Source organism: Zootoca vivipara, chromosome 2, assembly GCF_965207765.1.
Source record: "Zootoca vivipara chromosome 2, rZooViv2.hap1.1, whole genome shotgun sequence".
NCBI lineage: Eukaryota > Metazoa > Chordata > Lepidosauria > Squamata > Lacertidae > Zootoca > Zootoca vivipara.
Window position 1 is genome coordinate 51,127,288 of NC_142584.1, and position 20,617 is coordinate 51,147,904.

Genomic DNA, 20,617 nt, shown 5'->3' on the forward strand with positions numbered 1-20,617 from the left:
AGGTCCCCACACCTAGGCTAGAAGTTGTAGAGACCTTGAAGTCCTGAGATTTGGTTCAATAGCTACCTGAGATTTAGCAAGTCTGTGTAATAAGGACATGCAAGATGAAACTGGTGGGTTTGGAGGGGGGAGTGGCTTTAGCTGGATATGCTCTGATTTTATATTTGATATCTATTTTAGGAGTTCTGGTTCCCTGCAAACCTTATATCTGTCCTTGAGAGCTTAGAAGTATCTCAACACTTCTGAAAACTAAGTCCTCAGGGGCTTCTTTGAAATCTCTCAGCAGGAGTGGTTAAAACAGAAAAAGAGAGCTTAGTATATTTCTATTTAGCTATCTTATTTTAACCCCTTGGAATGAGTATGTTGCTGTAGGAAGTACTCCCATAATCCTTTTTGGCCTGATTCTTTTCCTGGAGGATAAATCTGAAGGTTAACTTTTTTCCAGTTATTATTATTGCTTGCCTGAAGATACTGGAAAGAAATCTTCTTTTGAGTCCCGCACAACACCCCTCAGGATTGTTTAGCGGCCTTAGAAGCTGCTTTCCCCCTCTCCTTTCCAGGATGGAGATCCTGTAGCCCTCCAAATATTGTTGGACTATAACTTTCATCCAGTTCCCTAGGCAGCATGACCAATGATAAAGGATCCAACATCTGGACAGCTCCAGGTCCATCACCCCAGCTCTAGCTTCTCCCAATATGAAAGAGATACCATATTGGGGGGGGGAGGGAGGGCTTGGCAATACAGCCAGTTGGTTGTTCTTGAGCCATGCTTGCTGCATCCATCATATGGATATTACTGAGCAGAGATGAGCAGCCTGTATGTGGATCGCACAAATGTCAGGAATGTTGTTGCCCAGCAAAAAAAACACAGTACTGTACTAGCCTAAAATATTTTCCCGCTGGAAGAGAAGCCCAAAGAACACCCCCTGCCAGTTTTCCTCCCTGACCTGTTGTCGTTTCTTCAGTTTATATCCCGCTTTTCCTCCCGATGTATGGTGTTTAATATATAATTTGGACCAGCAATACCTCCACCTATCCTTATTCAAGATGTGTGGAGGTGTTGCTGGTCCAAATTATGTAGTAAGCACCATTATTCGACTTTTTCAGCATCCTGGGGTTCTTGTGAAGGCAGACATTCAGGTCCAGTTGCAAGAACTGGGCTTGGGAATTAGGAAACCTGTGTTTGTCATTCTAGATCTGCCTCAACATGGAAAATAGCTCTGCTAGGATAAGTCACACTCATCCAACTGAGATAGCGAGTGTAAATAATAATAATAATAATAATAATAATAATAATAATAATAATAAATAATTTATTATTTATACCCCGCCCATCTGGCCGGGTTCCCCCAGCCACTCTGGGCGGCTTCCAACAAAACATTAAAATACAGAAATCAAACATTAAAAGCTTCCCTAAACAGGGCTGCCTTGAGATGCCTTCTAAAGGTCTGGTAATTGTTGTTCTCTTTGACCTCTGGTGGGAGGGCGTTCCACAGGGTGGGTGCCTTGCGAGTGAAAGCGCCTTACGAGTGAAAAACAGGGCGTACATGGCAAAGAGCAATTCAGTAATTTGAATTGTGCAGTTCCTTCCTGCTTTAGCTTAGTCTGCTCTATATTCAGGGGGGAAGCTTGATTTTGGGAAGGCAATGAGCTTTGTTTTCATATCTGCCACAGCACCAGTACTGAGCAGCTGCTTCCGATGAACTGGAAAGGTTTTTCTTTATTTTCAAATGGCTCCTCTTGGCGGATAATTACAGTAGCATATAGTAAGCTAAAGCTTTCCCAGTGCCAGGGCTCCTGCTGCTTCAAGGCAAGCAATCATAAGGTTGTCATGGTTTTGCATCAGACCTGTCAGATCTTTGGCCCATGGGCCTCATCTGATGCAGCAAAACTGCCCTTCCAGCTCTGCAAACCCTGATAGCGCCGAGTTAGCCAGCTTTGGCGTCTGAAACAAGCACACTAATGCAAATGGATGAAAGAGGAGTATGTCCCCCCCCCCCAAAAAATGCCAGCCCCACTTTCCCATGTATTTTTGTTAGTTTCCCCCACTATTTTCAGTGAGCAGAGCATTTCCCAGTGGTTCCATCTGCATATTTTTTTCTTGCGCAGTGGATATTTTTGGCTTAAGTGAATCTCATGAATGTGTATGCACATTATATATAGTGAGGAACTCAAAGTGACCCTCTCTCTCAAAGACCCGGTTTCAGAAAGAGTTTATGCCGTTGGGTGCTTTTGTGGACACAGAATGAAGGCTGAGTATCCCTGGTGCAGAAATACAATAATAATAATAATAATAATAATAATAATAATAATAATAATAATAAAAAATAATACAGTCATACCTTGGTTTAAGTACGCCTCGGTTTGAGTACTTTCAGTTTAAGTACTCCGCAGACCCGTCTGGAACGGATTAATCCACTTTCCATTACTTTCGATGGGAAAGTTCGCTTCAGGTTAAGTACGCTTCAGGTTAAGTACAGACTTCCAGAACCAATTATGTACTTAAACCGAGGTATCACTGTAATACATTATCTAGATGCTATACTCCTATTGATGCAGCCCAGAATTGCATTGGCTTTTTAAGATGCTGCATCACACTGTTGACAGGCCCAAACATCTGGAGGGCCGCAGTTTGGGGATGCCTGAGCTAGAATAATCAGCCTCATTTATCATTTTGCTAGGGATGTGGGTGGCGCTGTGGTCTAAACCACTGAGTCTCTTGGGCTTGCCGATCAGAAGGTCGGTGGTTTGAATCCATGCGACGGTGGAGAGCTCCTGTTGTTTTGTCCCAGCTCCTGCCAACCTAGCAGTTTGAAAGCACGCCAGTGCAAGTAGATAAATAGGTACCGCTGTGGCAGGAAGGCAAACGGCATTTCCATGCACTCTGGTTTCCGTCACAGTGTTCTGTTGCGCTAAAAGTGGTTTAGTCATGCTGGCCACATGACCCGGAAAGCTGTCTGTGGACAAACGCCGGCTCCCTCGGCCTGAAAGCGAGATGAGCGCTGCACCCCATAGTCGCCTTTGACTGGACTTAAACCATCCAGGGGTCCTTTACCTTTACCTTACCGTATCATTTTGCTGTATTCTGCCGTTTGTGTAGCATTCTGTAGTTTGTGAACTTTCCCTCTGCACTCTGTATGCACCGGGAAGATTAAGGGATACCTGACTTCACGAAACTAACATGGGTAAATAAAAGAGCACAATTCTACAAAGGTCAGAGAACTGGTTCTGCAAACAATATGGGGATGCATTTTGGCTCTGAAGGTAGGTTGTCTCCGAAATAGGGGTCAATGTGGCATTTTGCTACAAATGAAGATGAAAATGTGGTTGACGTTAAGCCAATGGGTACTCCTAGCAACCCCTTGTTCTGATTCCAAATGAAAACTCTTCCCCTGAAGTGTTGTCCAACCTGGTGGGAGCAGCAAACATCTATTGTGTCACTTTCGTTCGTTCTGTGCAATCATCCAAGAGCGTCAGCTCCCAACCTTTTATTGAAATGACACAGCAGCTTCCATCACAAAATCTCATGCTCCCTTGCTTTGGCCGGAATGCGTGGCTTTTGAACTAGCAGTGGGAAGAAAATAAACAATGTTCTATCACAGAGCACTATTCTAAACATCAGTCGTAGCTTGGTTAAAATGATATGGCATTTCTGATTCTGCTTATTGCTGAGGCCAGCTAGCCAGAGAGATCGAGAGAGGCTGGGAGTAAGCAAGCACTGTGGGTGAGGCCTGCTGATAAGGTAAGCAGGTGGGCCTGAGGAAAAGGAGGGCCTTCTGCGGGGTGGAACTGGCTCCTCTTCCAGTAGCATCATGCTGCTGCCTGTGGGTAAAGATGGAAGGCAGGCAGAGGAGTGGCTACAGATCAGGAGGACCTAGGTGGATGCTGAATGGAAAATGGGATGGATGGACCAATCCATTTTCAATCCATGTCAATTTCAAATGTGTTCATTCATAAGTCTCTTCTGTTCCATTTTGCAACAATCGGATTTTTTTTTAAAAAAACGATTGTACAAAAACTTGGATTTAAATAAATACCGTGTTTCTCATATTATAAGACACGTCTTATATTTATTTTTTCCTCAAAAAAATACACTATGGCTTATTTTCAAGGGATGTCTTATTTTTTCCCTCCTCCTGCCGTGGCCGGCATTGCTGCTGCACCTATCACTATGTCTTATTTTCAAAACAGAGTGCTTTTTTCTGGGGTCATGCAGGGGTACGCATACCCCTAAACATTTTGTGAATCTTTGTACTTTTGTCCATTCACTGTATTTATTTTTAATAAATAAAATAAAATGGTGGTTTTCTTGAGTCAAAATGAGAGTACCCCTAAACATTTTTAAAGAAAAAAAGCACTGGAAATACGTATACATACTTGGATACTTGATTTTTTTCTATGTGTGAATTTCTAATAAACCGTACATTTAAAAAAATCATTTCTGTATATGTGTGTGTGTGTGTGTGTGTGTGTGTGTGTGTGTGTGTGTATTTGAGTTGAGAATCCTAAGAATAATTATGTTCCAATCTGTGTGTTAGTCTGGCAGGTGCAAATTAGTTTTAGTTTTAAATGTGAACCAAATGAAGTTGTCCTCCACCCCTAGTCCACTTCCAGGTCAACTGGGATGCTTACCTGTGACAAGATGGGATGCTTACCTGTGTAGCCTGCTTGTATGCTAGTTTTCTCTCATGTAAATCCCATTGCTTCTAATGAGGCTTTGTCCCAAGTAACTGTGGGTAGGATTTCAACCTTAAACCATGCACCTTCCTTCCTAGGTTTTCAGGATGAGTTTCTCATATCTTAAAGCATATTTGTGAATTTGTTTTGTTTGTTTTTGATAACTTGGAATTAGTTTTGGTTTTGAACCATAGGGTTACTAGCTATGCTTGGTGCAATGCACACTAGAATCAGTCAGCCAATCCCATGGAAGCAGGATCCAAAATTCATGGTTAGGAATATGCGGTTAATGGATTGTGTTTCATTATCTCCCTTGATTTACTACTGATGAAGCTGGGGAACATTTTATATTTCTAAAAAATAAAAGAAAATCTTCTTCAATGCTTAATATAAATTATCTCCACATACTTTAAATGCATACTGCGAAGCTAAACAAAATATAAGGAGAATTTGATAACTGAGCCAGAGCTGGGGGTGGGTGGAGATAGGAAGCGGTTTCATCCACTATAAAATTAAGAAAACCAAAGTACAGAGAAGGTAAGGGTATAGAGAAGAAGTCTTTTTCTGACAGGTTTGCTTTTCCAATTGCATTGTACAGTGCTGAACCTTTCTTAGAAGTTTGTCTTTTGAATAGCCTGCCATACTCACAATCTATTCCCCTCTCCATCATATTTTTTATCTACTTGTGGCAATGGAATTAATTTTGTGATAGTCTTTGCATATGGAGAACAACACATCCATGATGCACGCTTGCAGCTTGAGTTGCAGATGAAAGCCACTCAAAAAAGACGCTTCTGTCCAATATGGGGGGGGGGATGGCATTCAATTCACTACATCGCCAGCAGTGGTGCAGGTGCCTGAAAGAAGCCCAGCTCTTCTACGAGACTTAAATTTGTGTTGACAGATTGGACCTGAGATCTATGGCATACGCGGTGGCTGTTGTTAGCTTCACTTTGGACATTTGTTGTCATTCTTCTCTGTAAGCAATCTAAACTACGTTTACCCGTCTCTGTTTTCAGAGATACTATTGTAATGTTTTTTTGTAGGAAAGGTCAGGTGGCCTGCTTGGCCAGAAAGGTCCAGTGATGAGGTCTTGGGATGGGACATCCTCCTCTGAGAAGCTGGACTAGCGATGATAATGTGGGAGTAGAGAGCTGATATCTCAGGGCTCTTGGGTGCTTCTGTGACCCCTCCCTGCTCAAGTTTACCACTGGGGAGGGTCGGTAAAGGTAGGGAGCTGTGCCTCTTGGATGGTGGTGGGCTGGAGTTCTGAAATCTCACAGTTTTCACTTGCTGAAAGGGAAGAGAAACCAGGAGTTATTTCATTCCAACAAGGCTGCCACCAGCATTGTCTTGGCTGTCTGTGGTCATGACAAACAAACAACTTTTACATTTTCTTTTACAACCAGTTTTACCTTTCCTTCAGCTAAACCAGGCATCCCCAAACTGTGGCCCTCCAGATGTTTTGGCCTACAACTCCCATGATCCCTAGCTAACAGGCCCAGTGGTCAGGGATGATGGGAATTGTAGTCCAAAACACCTGGAGGGTCGGAGTTTGCCTATGCCTGGCATATATTCAACACACACAAAAACAGCGACAATTTGTTGTTGACAAAGGACAGCTGGACAGTAGCTTAGGGCCTCATCAAACCTAAATCCGGCCCTGCTTGCCACTGCCACTGCTGCTTGGGACCAGTGCCATTCTCCTCCCTGAGCTTGGCAGCAGCAGCTCTAGCAGGGGAAATAGGGCCGAAGTTTGGGGATGCCTGAGCTAAACATTAGAAAGTTAGTGTGACACTCGTTTTGGTTCTACATATAAAAGTGTGTTGCATTTGAAGCTATCAATTGAGGAGGACATATTTCTCAAAAGTACATTATATACGTCAGCTAATTGTTTCCAGTCACTTTTGCCTTCCTCGTAATCCCACTGGATCACCTACCCATTTTACAGCCGAGTGGATTTTAGAGTGTCATTTGGTGTAAAACCAAGTACAGTAACATGTTAGGTTAGAGTTTTGAGAGATACAAAAGTTTCCTCAACTACTTTCTCACTGGTCCACTCCACTCCAAAAGGTACTAACAGTCAGCACAAATACATATTTCGTCTTGGTAGTGGGTGACCAGAAAGTTCCTGATTCAGAAATCATCAACTCACTAGATGCATTTAAGGAAGTCATCATCATTATTTGTTATTATCATGGAGACAATTCTGTTACAGGGTTCTTGTAAGGAGCAGAGGGGGCAAATGTATGTCAAGTTCTTTGATTCCTCACAAATGCTATGTAGATGCTTAGTGATTATTTCTTATTTTTCTTTTGTATTACCTATCTTTACACTTTGTGTCTTCTATTTCCTTTTGGCCTTGGCGTCTGAAACGATTTATCCCAAAAACCTAACCTTCAGGAAATAGAAGAACTTTACTACATTTTCAGCAACTAGACTTCCTGTGGAAGTCCATGTCCACAGTTTCCATCTTTTCATTTCAATCCACAAACCCACCATGACATGGATGATTTTTGCTAGCAGATTGCAAAGGGAAGTGAATGAATACCTTGGCATGTTGAGAGCGAGAGAGCGAGTGAGCACTGAATGTTGAATTTATGGTGATGTTAGGCTAATGAGAAACTAACATAATGGGGAGTATGCTCTCACAATAGGGACATGCTTCTTGAGAAATCATGAATGACACATACAGGAGCATGATATAGAATCCTAGTCCTGTTCTGTCAACAAAAAAAGTCAATGTAATCATTACATTGTAATGTTGAGTTCTTTGGTGAATACCTTCTCCACCTACCCTACCAGGTAATGGTACGTTGACTAGGATGTGTCCTGTCCTGCAGTTCTAATATCCCATATCCCCACCTGCACCCCAAAGCTTTTCATAATCACACTTGCAGTATAAAGCTACCCGTGGTGAATTAGACCCAGTTTTACCTTCTCAGTGGTGTTCCTGGATGTGTCTGGCTTCACCAGAATGGAGGGTGGAGCCGATGCAGGTGGCTTTAGAGCTGACTCGTTTTTTGTAGGCAATTCCTTGGTGTCCAGTATTACTGAGCTACACACAGAAGGAGCTCGGATATTCCCGCTTCGGGGCACTAATATGAATGAAGAATCATGGGAGGAATTCGGCCTGCTTCCTGTGTCAGCCGTGCCAATCCCTCGGGGCAGAGAGGAGATATGTTGATATGGTTGAGATTGTTGCACTCGTGTTTGGGTGGCAGGAGTTCGCCTGAGGGAGTTGACAAATGGAATAAGAGCTCCTGGTTGCAAAGGTTTCTGTAAAGATCCATCTGGGGAGGCAGAATTCAAGAGGAGATGAGGATTAAAAGATGATAATAAACCCTTTGCAGCTCATGGTTGAAATTTTATATAAAAAGGATGGGCCAAAATTGCTGAATTGCAGTACTTAGCTGAATTTTAGTCTTCAGGCTTATTGGAAGCCACTCCAAATACTTTTAGAGTTTTAAGGGTAGACAGAAAGTTGCAAGGGATCTATAATACACTGGGAAGGCACATGCTCTGTATGCAGGAAGTTTTAGGCGTGTTCCTTTATATCTCCAGTTCAAAGAACCTCAGGTACTAGGGTGGGGGAAGTCTCCTTCCTGAGAATGTGGAGAGCACCTGCCTGCCACTCAGACTGGAGAATACTGAACCAGACAGACCAGGTGGTCTCCAACCTGGAGGCACACTTGGAAATCTTGGAAACTGCCACAGGCATTACAAGATGACCCTTGTGGTGCCTCCCAATTGTACAATTCTGTGACTCTATGAAAATCCCCACTTCTTCTCACAGAAGAAAAATGAACGGTGCTTAGAACTTCCTCTCAAAAATGCAGAACACTGCACCAAAAGCAGGCAATTCCCAACTCCTTTGTGCCCAAACTCCAATTTTAAAAACAAAAAGCGAGAGGCGGTATAGGGCCTTGGTGGGTGCTGGGAGGGGGGATGTCCAAGGGCACCATGGGGTACAAGGATGCCATGCTGGGGACCCCAGAGATAGAACAAGGGCCTGACTTGGTATGGAGCGGTGCCATCTATTTGGTCTTCACTAACTTATTAATGGGACTTCTAAATTATTCACCTGCTGGCTGAAATTTACTAAAAAAGCTGATTGTATTTGATGTCCCACAGCTTTCTTTTGTAATACTTGCAATGGCCCAACCAGTTTCTGTAGCTAAAAATGCTTCTGTAAACCTGCTTTCTTTTCCCCTACATTCTGTGGAGTGAGGAGGACTCGTCATAAATGAGCTTGCTACCTTTATTTTTTGGTCCTTTACCAGCTGGTAGAGGGTGTTTAACAGGTGAAGTATCCTGCAACCACTTTAATCCCTCTGACAGAAAAATCTTCATCTACTAAATTTCTTACTTTCCTTATGCAACTAAAGTAACAGAAATAGGGCCAGTAAAAACATGGCAACCTAGTTGTTCTCCGCCATGTACATTTGATACAAATTCCTCGTCTTCCTCGTCCTTCAGAGATCTCCATGACTGTGATCCTAACCCATTTCCCATCCTTTTTTCCATTATAATCCTGAATATGGCCTCCAACTCTTACCATCATTCATCACCCCAAAATCTGCTCCTTTAAAAGAGTTCACACATTTGCCTCCTTTTCTGTCCTATCTTCCTGGAGCAGCTTCCTAGAGCACCCATCACTTTCTTCCATTACTGCCTCAAAATGCACCTCTTGTGCATTTTGCTGAAGCCTTGGATTTAAACCCTTCCTTCAGACTCTGGTTGAAATATAAGCCCAAATATGTGTCTTATGTATTTGCTCACATTCACCCCATTAAATTTGCTTCTCCTCCTCCTCATTTCCCCCCCACGGGCATGGCTTTTAACCTATGTTAATCTGTAGGAATGAACATGAAATCTTTGTTATCTTCCCAACCTCTTTTTTTCCATTTGTTTTCATTATCGAAGACGCCATTTATTTCATAATCAATTATCATAGAAATCCATTTGTAGATTTCACATTGGCTTCACTGCCCTTGTTTCATGGTGGCATTATTTCCTTTATTTTTAAAAAATGGTTTTAGGCAGGAGATTTGTTTTTTGTGACTGTTCTAATCAGCTGCCACTTTATTGATTCATAATGCACCCCACCTTGTGGTGTTCTGCAGCACTCTGTTAAGGAAACACATACAGAAAGATTCCCCATAATCGTAGCTGCTACTCCTCCCAAATGCCCACATTCATGACATCCAGGGCATTGTGGGTAAATAACAAAGCAGCCTTTAGCACCGCTGACACTGCTGGAGACATATACGCATGACCTGGCCACACATCCCACTGAACATTCATACAACTAGGTATGAATACAAATGGGAGTCCTGAATTCCTTCCATTCCTCTGTGTATTCATTTTGGAACAAAGGAAACGTGACCTGGATGGGCCCTCATTTGTTCTGAAACAAGTGCACACCTCTATTACTCTTTAAAGCACCACATGCAATGACGGTGCTATATAAATAATAATAGTCCTGTTGCTGCTGAAACCCACTTGTGGGCCATTCAACAATTCAAATATCAACATTTATATTTTGGACATATTACAGTTTCCAGAATGAACACTGCTCTGCAGCAACCTTGGTGAACTCCATATTACAACTCCATATTTGTAAATTTGCTGCCAACACTTCTACTTTACCCTGGCAATCAGTTTTTTTTTAAAATGGGAAAAAGTTAACAAAGACCCCGAAGATCCAATGAGATACACAGATATTTAGCTCTGTAACGGGAAACTTTTAATATCTGATGCATTACAATTTTTTATGTGCTGTAAACTGTCCCAGAGTGGCTGATGATGATGATGATGATGATGATTATTGCTTGCATTTCTCTGCTTAGTAAATAGTGAAACAGATGTGGATATCTCTGGCAAAAAACAATTAATTTTGCCACACATTTTGGGATATGTCTCCAGCTCTGGCTAGTACATCCATGCGTTTGGCAAGACAAGCTTTCAACCCAGCTGTATGCATGCAATCAGCTCTTCAGGAGGCTTAGCCTAGCATTTCTGTTTATTGCATCAGCCCCGAGTTTCAATGTGCTAATTAAAGGCTTCTAGTCATCTCTCGGCCACTTGGGAACAGGTTCATATGTCTCTCTCTCACCAGGACTTACTCTTCCTACTGCTGCCACGTCCTCTCCTCTGTGGAGTTGTGTGCCCTGAGGTGCTTGGCACAGAGACATTCCTCACAGGTGAGGCCAAAGATGCAGGCATGAAGGCAGATTTCAAAGGTCTGCTTTGCCTTGGGCCGTTCTCTGAGATGCTTCCCTGGGAGGAAAGTGAGGAAGTGGATAATGTCCAAGTCGCATAGAGGGAAGGCATCCTTGAATCAGGGAAGCTTGAGGACTTCCTGGTTGTTTAGGAGAGTCAAATGGGAGGGAGAGAAAGAGAGAGAAACAAATAATTAGGGAGCTGCACAATTCAAATCCAGGAGTTTTGTTACCTAGTTAGAAAAAGAAGGGCAAAGTGGGAAATCCGATCAGCAACCATGTGTACATTCTGAAATATCATTCCACTTTCATCTTTCTCCAGAATTCTCTCCCCCCCCCCCCAACTGCTGTTCAGGAATTTCACAATAATTATATTAATGACAGAGGCTATGTTCCCACAAAACAACAACAGCAAAATCATAATCTCACCACAACATCTTTTAATGATACAGGCCATGCAATATGGCACATAACTAATGGGCATTTGCATTACATTTCAGCATGTTAAAATAATACACCTCACAATTACTTATTACTCTGGTTCAAATCTGCAGCACAAATGTTTCTGAGAAAATGTGAATGTGTACAAGAAAACTCTTGGTGCTTGCATGCTAGTGCTAAGAATAAATCCACAGAAAAGGGTGATCTTTCATAGCTGATAACGTACTGCCTGAGGTTGCCTCTAGCCTGTTAGTATTTTGAGTGAGGGATTCAAACAGACGCTCTGAAATTTTAAGTTATGGCAGTTGGAGCCAATTAATGTGCTTTGCTGCCCTAGTGCAAAGTCCTATTAAAAAATTGACATTTAGTGGTTAAGAAAGTGATGGGGAAATGCACTGAAAAGTGCGGAACGGACAAATGATTAACGGGAAGACACAAGGAAATCAGTATGAATGCTCACTGTCGTAAAACCTCCCCAAAACAAATCAGAACAAATGCTCAATAAAGACCAGACATACCCTAACCTCCATAAAAGCTTTGTGTAAGGATGAACGCTCAATGAACAGGTCGTTTGGAGGAGCCCACACCAAATGTTTTTTGCCCTTGAGACGACTGTAATATGTGGTTGTGTACAGTGACCCTTTTCGTAACTGTACATGTAAAAAAACCCACACGATTACTGGATTGTAGGTATGGGGCGATGGTGGCACAACGACAGGTGGAGGTGGCAGTCTTTCCCATTGCTGTTTCTGATGTTGGCAGGTATTTAGCCAACAGTAAAAAAATGGTGGGGTGACTAAATTATGGACATTTTTGTGCACTAATGTTTCAGAGAGCAAAGTAAATAACTTTGAAGTAAAAAACTGGGGAGTTGGGAGAAAGCAGTGAAGGTAATAAGTATGTGCAAACATATCCAGAGTTAATTTCATATTTACTAGTTTGTATAGAGGGGTGAGCAGGAGAGCAGCTGCAGGATTTATTTTGCCTATCAAAATTTAAGGCAGCAGGAAAGCAGATATAAAATGTGAGCTCTTGGTGGATTCAAGCTACTCTAATCTTTTTCTCAGGGAAGAGAACAGCGCACCACTAAAGATCAAATTAGCCGTGGTGAAATAATCTTGCTTCATTTTATAAACTGCTGCTTTTCTGTTTTGCTGTTCACAGTTTACGGTGGTGAAAAAACCAACAACACCCTGTGCTGCTTAATAGGCAAAAAATGACAGGCTGTGCTCTCCCAATTCTCCTTAGCTGCCTGAGTTAAATTCAGATGGACCAATTGATGGAGCACCAAGGAGGCCTGAAGGAAAGACCTGAGGGAGTTTTTTGTGCTCTTTGCAACTTGTGGTTCCATTTCCCAAGCAATGTCTGCCCCCCCCCTCCCCAAAGTGTGTTGCTGTCACTTCTGATTATTTCTTTCTGCATCTGCTTTCCCTGACGAGGCCACATAGCATTTTCACCTAAATCTGTTAAATTGCAGAGAAGGCCATCAATCTTCCACTTTGAGCAGGGTGCTTAAATAACCTTCCTAAGTGCTCCTAATTTGCTCAGGAGAAACTGAGCCATGGAGAAGTGTTTGTGCCAACTCTTCTGAGAAAGGGGCTGGCTGGGGGAAAGGCAGCAACTTCTGTCACTCCTTTGTTACCTTCCTGTCGTTGCTCTGTGCTCTGGAAAAAAAATGATTTATGATTTAATAATGGGGCAGTGATTCATCAAAATAACCCAGGCATCCATTTATTATGAGGTGATTTCCAAAGGAAGACACACAATAGCAGGCCTTTAAATTGGTGTTCATGATGGAGGCACTTTATGAAGCTGCGTCCGAAGTCTCTGGGCTCTGCTTTTGATTGTTTGTTTAGTTTTATCGATGAAGCAGAGCCATGGTGTTATCAGAGGCCATATTCTGGAGAAATGAGCCAGAGAGATGAAGAATACTCACTGGCTCATTTCAATGTGAAGGAGTTTAGTGGATAGCAGAAGGGATAATTCTTGGCCCAAAGTAGCTGTGGTGTCTCCAATTTAAACAGTGCAATTTCATGTGGTGAAATATAAGCAGGGGAAGAAATGAGTAAAAGTGTGTCCTCAGTAAAAGCAATAACATGGATAGTTAGGTTTCTACTAGGGCATTCCATATCTCTGACAAAAGACTAAAACTTGGCATTTTTCATTCAGTTTTCCTGTACTTCATACTGGGTTGTTCAGATATTACGTTTGCGGTTGAGATGATCACAATCAACTCAAGCTACACTGTGCCTAAGAAAGACAAATAGTTTTCTTGAACTTAAAGCAAGATATGGAAAGAGTTGAGACCCATCTGAACTAACTCTGTTCAGTATCATGGTTGACAGTGCAATCCTACACATGTCTACTCAGCTGTAATTTCCACTGAGTCCAAAGGGATTTACTCCTAGGCAAGTGAATACAGCCATACCTCGGTTTAAGTACGCCTCGGTTTGAGTACTGTGTTTTCAGTTTAAGTACTCTGCGGTTCTGTCTTGAACAGATTAATCCACTTTCCATTACTTTCAATGGGAAAGTTCGCTTCAGGTTAAGTACAGACTTCCGGAACCAATTGTGTTTGTAAACCGAGGTACCACTGCACTGAGATGCAAAGGCCAAATGACTCAAGCTTGTCCTTCCTTTCCTTTTCCTTGTTTCTATTGCCCATTTTGTCAGGCACAAAAGATGACAAGGCCCCAAGTAAGTCCATAGAGCTTTTGTTTTATTTTGTTCTGTGAAGCTACAGATCTTCTTATGTAGGGTAGCCATATTTCAAAAAGTGAAAGTCCAGACACAAAAGCTGTTAAGCTCTCTCCACCCGCCCCGGACATTTTAACCGATTTTGAAAATTCTGCCTAGATGCCATTTTGGACAGACAAATCCAGGCTATGTCCTGGGAATTCTGGACATATGGCAGCCCTATCATACATTTTTTCACCACTGTGAAACCCTGCATTTATGTTTACTTGCTCTTCTCACCCATCCTTCCTGCTGTTCCCCTACATTAATTCCCTAGAGCATTCCCTTCCCACCTCATGCAACGACAAAGCTCCCTTTTCACCTTCCCAACCGTTTCCGAAGCAGCTTCTACTCTGCACCTTCACCTTGCATCCCTGTTTTCACCTTCATCCCCATGTCTCCTTGCCTCTCCTTTTGTGCAGCCCTCCCCCCTTGCACACAGACCACCACCATGGTGACCTCCTTGTATTGCAACTACCAAGCAACCTTTCTACCTAGTGCTTCTGACCTGGAAAATAATGTTCCTTTCACATTGCATTACCTATTGCATTGTAGAACTGTGGCATTATTATTATTATTATTATTATTATTATTATTATTATTATTATCAGCAATATGAAGTTCCAGATTCAATGTAGTTATTCGGAACAGGTATTTCATTAACAAGCAAAACACCCATACAGGTGCAACCTCCATCAACTGAACTGAACCTCCTCTAACTGACAAGATAACCGACAGGCTTGCTCTGAAGAGTCTATTCACCATAAAGATACAAGTAACCTATGTCACCACTGTGAGTCCACAAAGAGAGAAGGGATTCCAAACTTCAGCTAAGGTACTGGGAAGATCAGTCGCAGAATATGCCTTACAGGCTACAGGTAAGCATCAGTTTCTAGGGGGATGAGAGGCATGGAGTGGGGAACATACCCAAAGATTCCTGCATTCTCCTAACTAGGTTCATGAAAATCTGAACAACAAAACCTGACTTGTAGCAATAGAAATTACTGTTTATTTTTTAAATATGTGTGGAAAATAAATAAATGTTGTTTTGCTTTGTTTTGTCACCTGCTTTTTATATTTCAGTCTTTGAGCAGGGCAACAATAACATAAAATACTACTACTAATAATATAAGGTAAAGGGACCCCTGACCATTAGGTCCAGTCGTGACCAACTCTGGGGTTGCGCGCTCATCTCGCATTATTGGCCGAGGGAGCCAGTGTATAGCTTCCAGGTCATGTGGCCAGCATGACAAAGCCGCTTCTGGCAAACAGAGCAGCACATGGAAACGCCGTTTACCTTCCCGCTGTAGCGGTTTCTATTTATCTACTTGCATTTTGATGTGCTTTCGAACTGCTAGGTTGGCAGGAGCTGGGACCAAGCAACGGGAGCTCACCCTGTCGTAGGGATTCGAACCGCCGACCTTCTGATCAGCAAGCCCTAGGCTCAGTGGTTTAACCACAGCGCCACCTGGGTCCCTTACTAATAATATACAGGATAATAAAAACATTATACAAAAATTACAGGCTCTATAAAAACAAGTCCAACAAATAACATTTAAACAACGATCAACTGCATAATAAAACAACAAAAAATAATGAAATGACAACTCCCCTTGTCTTACTTGACTGACCCTCAAACAGGTAGGCAACTTGTACTGCATTTAGCAGTTTCTAGTGATTTCAGACAGAACTGCGTTTATTATAAAGAGGAAAACTTTCAAAGACTGGATGAGACTTGTAAGGTGAATCACAGCAGGAGCAGGCTAAAGTCCACTGTGGATTTCAACTCAGTATATAATCCCCACCCCCCAGAATACTTTTTTACTTTTTTTAAAAACACACACACACACACACACACACACACACACACACACACAATATTCTCCATTAAAATTGCACTTTTCTAACTTGATTTCCAGCCTGCATTTAACCAGATTTCTACAGGTCATCTACTTCCTTCGAGTAACTTCAACAACTCACTTTTACGATGGCATTCACCTCTTCTGCTCTCTCATTTCAGAGTAAGGGAGGTACTCAGAGTAGGCCTATTGAGTATAATGACCTGGCTTAGTCATATTCATTCATTTCATTGGATCTCCTCTGAGTAAAACTTAGTTGACTCCTACCATAACAGTTTGGTGTGTGTTAACAAAGCCATACTGGTTTGTTATGATTACGTATGAAAATGGAGTTAGTTGATCTGGGGAGTTGTTCATCTTTGCACATATTCTGCCTGCACTGTCATCTATCTATCAGTGTCTATTTGTAATAGGTGCTGCTGGAAGCTAGAACAATCCACAATTAATTTGTCAGGAATCCAACCTGCCAAAGAGTAATTACATCACAGAATTGTCTGCCCTCTTTAAGCAACAATGTTATCTCTTACCACCGGCATTTCTATAGTCTAACTCAGCCTGGTGCCCTCCAGAAGTTTGGTACTCCAACCCCTATCAGCCACAGCCAGTGGTAGTCCTAAACATCTGGTGGGCACCAGGTTGGAGAAGGCTGGTCTAAGTCATGGTATCTGACTCAATCAACATTGTTTAGATAAATGTTTTGCTAATTTGTTTCTGGTGACAAGAAGACGCGTGCTTCCGTCAGTGGCAATTAAGCAGTAATGGCAATGAACTTCAAAGGTAACTTCACTATCCAAATATAAACTTCCTCAGAACATGGAGGCTCTGTTTGGATAGATATCATGATTAATAGCTATGTATCTTGTTGCTGGTAAGGAGGATGCAGTAGGACACAAACAAGCTGTATCTTAATTCACCCTTTGCTTTTTCACAGCTTCTGACTCCTTCCTCTTTCCCCTATATTTTTTATTATCTCCACTTGTGCCTTCCTTTCATTCTTTCTTCTGGGAGCCTCTATCCTTCCAAACTGTCCTTCAGACCAACATCTGAAGGACAGACTGGAAAGGGACTACAACTACAAGGATATGACATCCATCTTCCACAAATTTTTATCCAACACTATTTTAAAGCTTATGTGCCTTAGTGCATTGACACATGACATGTGAAACATTGCTTGCTTTTGTCTAACCTGAACCTCCGGTTGGCAGCGGCGTAGCTAGCCGGTCGGGTGCCCGGTGCAGCAAGTGCGCCCTGCAGCCGAGGGTAGGGCGCACTGCGTGCCGTGGAGCCTCTCTGCCACCTCCCCCTCAGCTGTAGGGCGGCTGAGGAAGAGGTGGTGGGCAGACGCAAGCCCCACACTACCGTTTCAGGCAGTGCAGATCCTGCAGGCGCCCTAGCCACCACGTCACTCCCAGGAGAGACGTGTGGCTTGGGCACGCTGCAGGCCCCGCAGTAAGTGCCGGCCCCCGCAGTGTGGTGCCCAGTGCCAGCCGTGTTTTGTTACGTTAGTTGACTGAACTAAAAAGTTTCGTGATCCCAATTTTTTATCTATATATAAAAAAAACCTCAGTTTCATGAAGCGGTTGGTCAGTTTCATGAAGCGACCATGGCCTCCAGGAGATGCTCTAGAAAGAGGCATGGTGACTGGCAGCTGCTCATCCCATTCCTCATTACTTGGTGGTTGATTTTATGGCTTTAACAATTTTCCTATTCCGCTTCCTTCCGTGCTAACTGTTGGAGAAGATACACAAGACCCTTCTTTCATATTGAATATAAAAGGGAGCTCTCATTAGCATTAACACAATGGTATATATATTTTAGCTTCCTGATGACTCATCTGAAATATCCAAGATACCCTGGATGCAAGGGAGCCGACATGTGCCCTGGATTATGCGAGCCCGGTGCGTGTGACGTCATGATGCCACGTGTGCCCCCCAGCCTCAGAACCTGACTTCTGGTGGCACCCAGAGCCCCCTATGGTTGGTGCCCCTGCCTGGATGGACCAATGAATAGGCTGCATTGTAAAAAAAAAGGTCAACTTCAAATGTAAAGGAAGAAGTCTGCCCTGTGGCTCAGTTTGTATAGCCAATATGGCAGCTCTTACAGATTCAGTGGATGCTGGCAATAACACTAATGCTAGGAATAACCATGATTTCATCTATCAGACAAGTAAAACTCCCATAAAGTTCATATGATTACTTGCAAAACAGATGAAATAAGGGGTATTGTGCCAGAAGAGTTGCACAAAGTGTCACTGACAATTCATAACAAATAAAAAAAATTCTTTCCAGTAGTACTTTACAGACCAACTATGTCATTGGTGTGAGCTTTCGTGTGCATGCACACTTCTTCAGATTCATACCAACTCTTGGATGAACATCTCATTATGTTCTCTGGGCTTTAGCTGTGTTATCTTACCAGAAACAAAATTAGCCCTAGCTTGGATTCATTGCTGAGCCACTACAAAAGTGTTTTGTGCTAGGTCGATTAACTAATTGCTATAATATATTTAGAATTTTGCTTAGAATTTTTGTACTTTAGAGTTTCTAAAATGCTTGTGGGCAGACCTACAGCCCCATTCCTGTCATTATCCAGTCATGTTGAGCCAAATAAAGTTCAATTTGGGCTGCGGAAAATTCTACATTGACACTTTTTTTGTGTGTTACTCACATATCTCCCCCTACCCCCATTCTCCATATATTAAAAGCATAAGCCAAACCTGAAAAGTGGAGCGACGTAATTGCTGGGGAAGATTCCAACCTTTCCTGTAACCAGCGACATTCCTTTTAGCCAGCCTTCATGGTATTTTCCCAAAACACGGATACCTTCTCCTTTTTGCAACTCTAGTTCGTCTGGACTGTGAGCTGTGTAGGAGTGCAGAGCAACACACCTGGTGAAACAGAAGGAATTGAATGACGCTACGTACTCAGAAGAGGCAGTTCCATTTATGCAATGCGACGAGGCTATGACACAACTACCTGCTCCAAAACCACGCTGGGAGCTGTGGCTGTGACTTCTGCCAATCCAAAAGCACCGTGTCTGAGCCCTCTTCAAACAATGCTTCTGCCACACAATGCAAGAATGTCCCAATAGCTCCTGAATAAGACTGAGGGAAGGCAACTCATCAAGAATGCTGAATGGATGGGTAAAAAATGTGCAGGGCAGGGCACTCCCAAATGGGCTGGGTTAATGTGCTCCGTACCAAAGCAATAAAGTCAGGATTCAGAAATGCACTGAGATGCATGAGTGGAGGAAGAGAAGAACACCAGCCCAAACAAGAGGTGTGCCGAACAACACAAAAGTCATGCCCACACCACACATTTAAGACACACAACTTCCCTCAAGGAATCCTGGGAATTCTAGTTGGTCAAGGGTGCTAGGAAGTCTCACTCTGTCATGGGAAAACTACGGATCCCAGGATTCTTTGGGGGGGAAACGTGTGCTTTTAATGTATGGCGTGGATGTGACCTATGTAGCCGAGTATAAAACAAGAGCAGAATTCCTTTCAAAACCTTTAACAGTAGGACAGCCTTCACCCACCTAGAATCCTCCAGATGATCTGGACTTCAACTTCCATCAGCCCCAAATGGCACATACTGGGAAGGCTGCAGCAGGGAGGTTGCACCTAATGATTCAGAACCAGTTTTCTGGTCCTCAGGTCTGTTGTCTGGGTACCTCCTTCCTGTCACATGACATTTCAGTAGCTAACCACCCAAAACTCACCCCCAGCCCAGAATATTCATGAACATTCAGTAGAGCATGAGACTCTTAATCTCAGGGTCGTGTTTTCAAGCCCCATGTTGTGCAAAAAATTCTAGCATTGCAGGGGGTTGGACTAGATGACCCTCGTGGTCACTTTTCAACCCCACAGTTCTATGATTCTTCAGGTTCTGCAACTCAAAAGCGATCACATTTACTAATGGGCCTCATAATTCTGGGAGTTGAATTTTTAAACCGATCTTCTTGCCCATGCTAAGTGTTTTGTATGCCCACGTGGGGTTCTCAGAAGCCAGTTTAAATTTCAGATTAACTTGAATGAAGTATCTCTGTAAAAAGTGTTGTCTCAATTTTAGCTGGTGCTTGTGGGACGCTAACCCCACAAGGGCTTCTTCTTCACCCTCTTTTCTGTATTCATTTACTCCTGTGAGCGGGTGGGGATGGGGGATTGGCAGCATGTGGCATGGTTGCTAGGCAACAACATCTCCGGCCCTAGCCAAAGGCCCTACCCACCTAATGAATAAGGACTTAGTTTTACGTACATATTCACCGGCAGGTGTTGCTGTAAATGAGGCAGAGTGACAATGGCTGTCGGCTGCCCCAGGGGCCCAGGGGCCGAGTAATAGGAAGTGCTGACCTGTAAACAAGAATAAAAGAATCCAAATGAGTGCCTTTATTATATTCTCCCTTCAAAGGAAGTGTGCCTGAACACCAAGAACCCACAAGCCACAGGCCTCAAGGCAAAGCAGTGCATCCTGTTAAATGGAAGAATCCTGATTCACTCTGCTGTCTCTGCGGTCAAATGTCTTAATGGGGCTTTTGAATTTTTAGTCACTGATGGAGCAACGAACACGTTCGACTGGTTGGCTTGTTTTCTCATGTCAGGGATGATGAGGATTAGGCGGTCATCCCTGAGAGACTTGAAATGTGGCTTCCCTCAAGGTTGCAGTCTGTCACCTATGCTGA

General features: G+C 42.9%; 1 protein-coding gene across 8 annotated transcripts in view; it reads right to left on the reverse strand.

Annotated features, from left to right (window-relative positions):
* Positions 1 to 3,473: 3,473 nt before the first annotated feature.
* The window catches only part of SH3RF2 (SH3 domain containing ring finger 2), a 100,902-nt gene continuing 83,758 nt past the window's right edge, over positions 3,474 to 20,617 (reverse strand). For all 8 annotated transcript variants that reach the window (XM_035105346.3, XM_035105342.3, XM_088661874.1 and 5 more), the window contains 5 exons: positions 20,194 to 20,288; positions 18,654 to 18,824; positions 10,806 to 11,041; positions 7,615 to 7,970; positions 3,474 to 5,970 (listed from right to left, as the gene is read on the reverse strand). In XM_035105346.3, the coding sequence (XP_034961237.3) occupies positions 5,677 to 5,970; positions 7,615 to 7,970; positions 10,806 to 11,041; positions 18,654 to 18,824; positions 20,194 to 20,288 (1,152 nt within the window). In that variant the 3' untranslated portion in view covers positions 3,474 to 5,676. The remainder of the gene's footprint in view (positions 5,971 to 7,614; positions 7,971 to 10,805; positions 11,042 to 18,653; positions 18,825 to 20,193; positions 20,289 to 20,617) is intronic.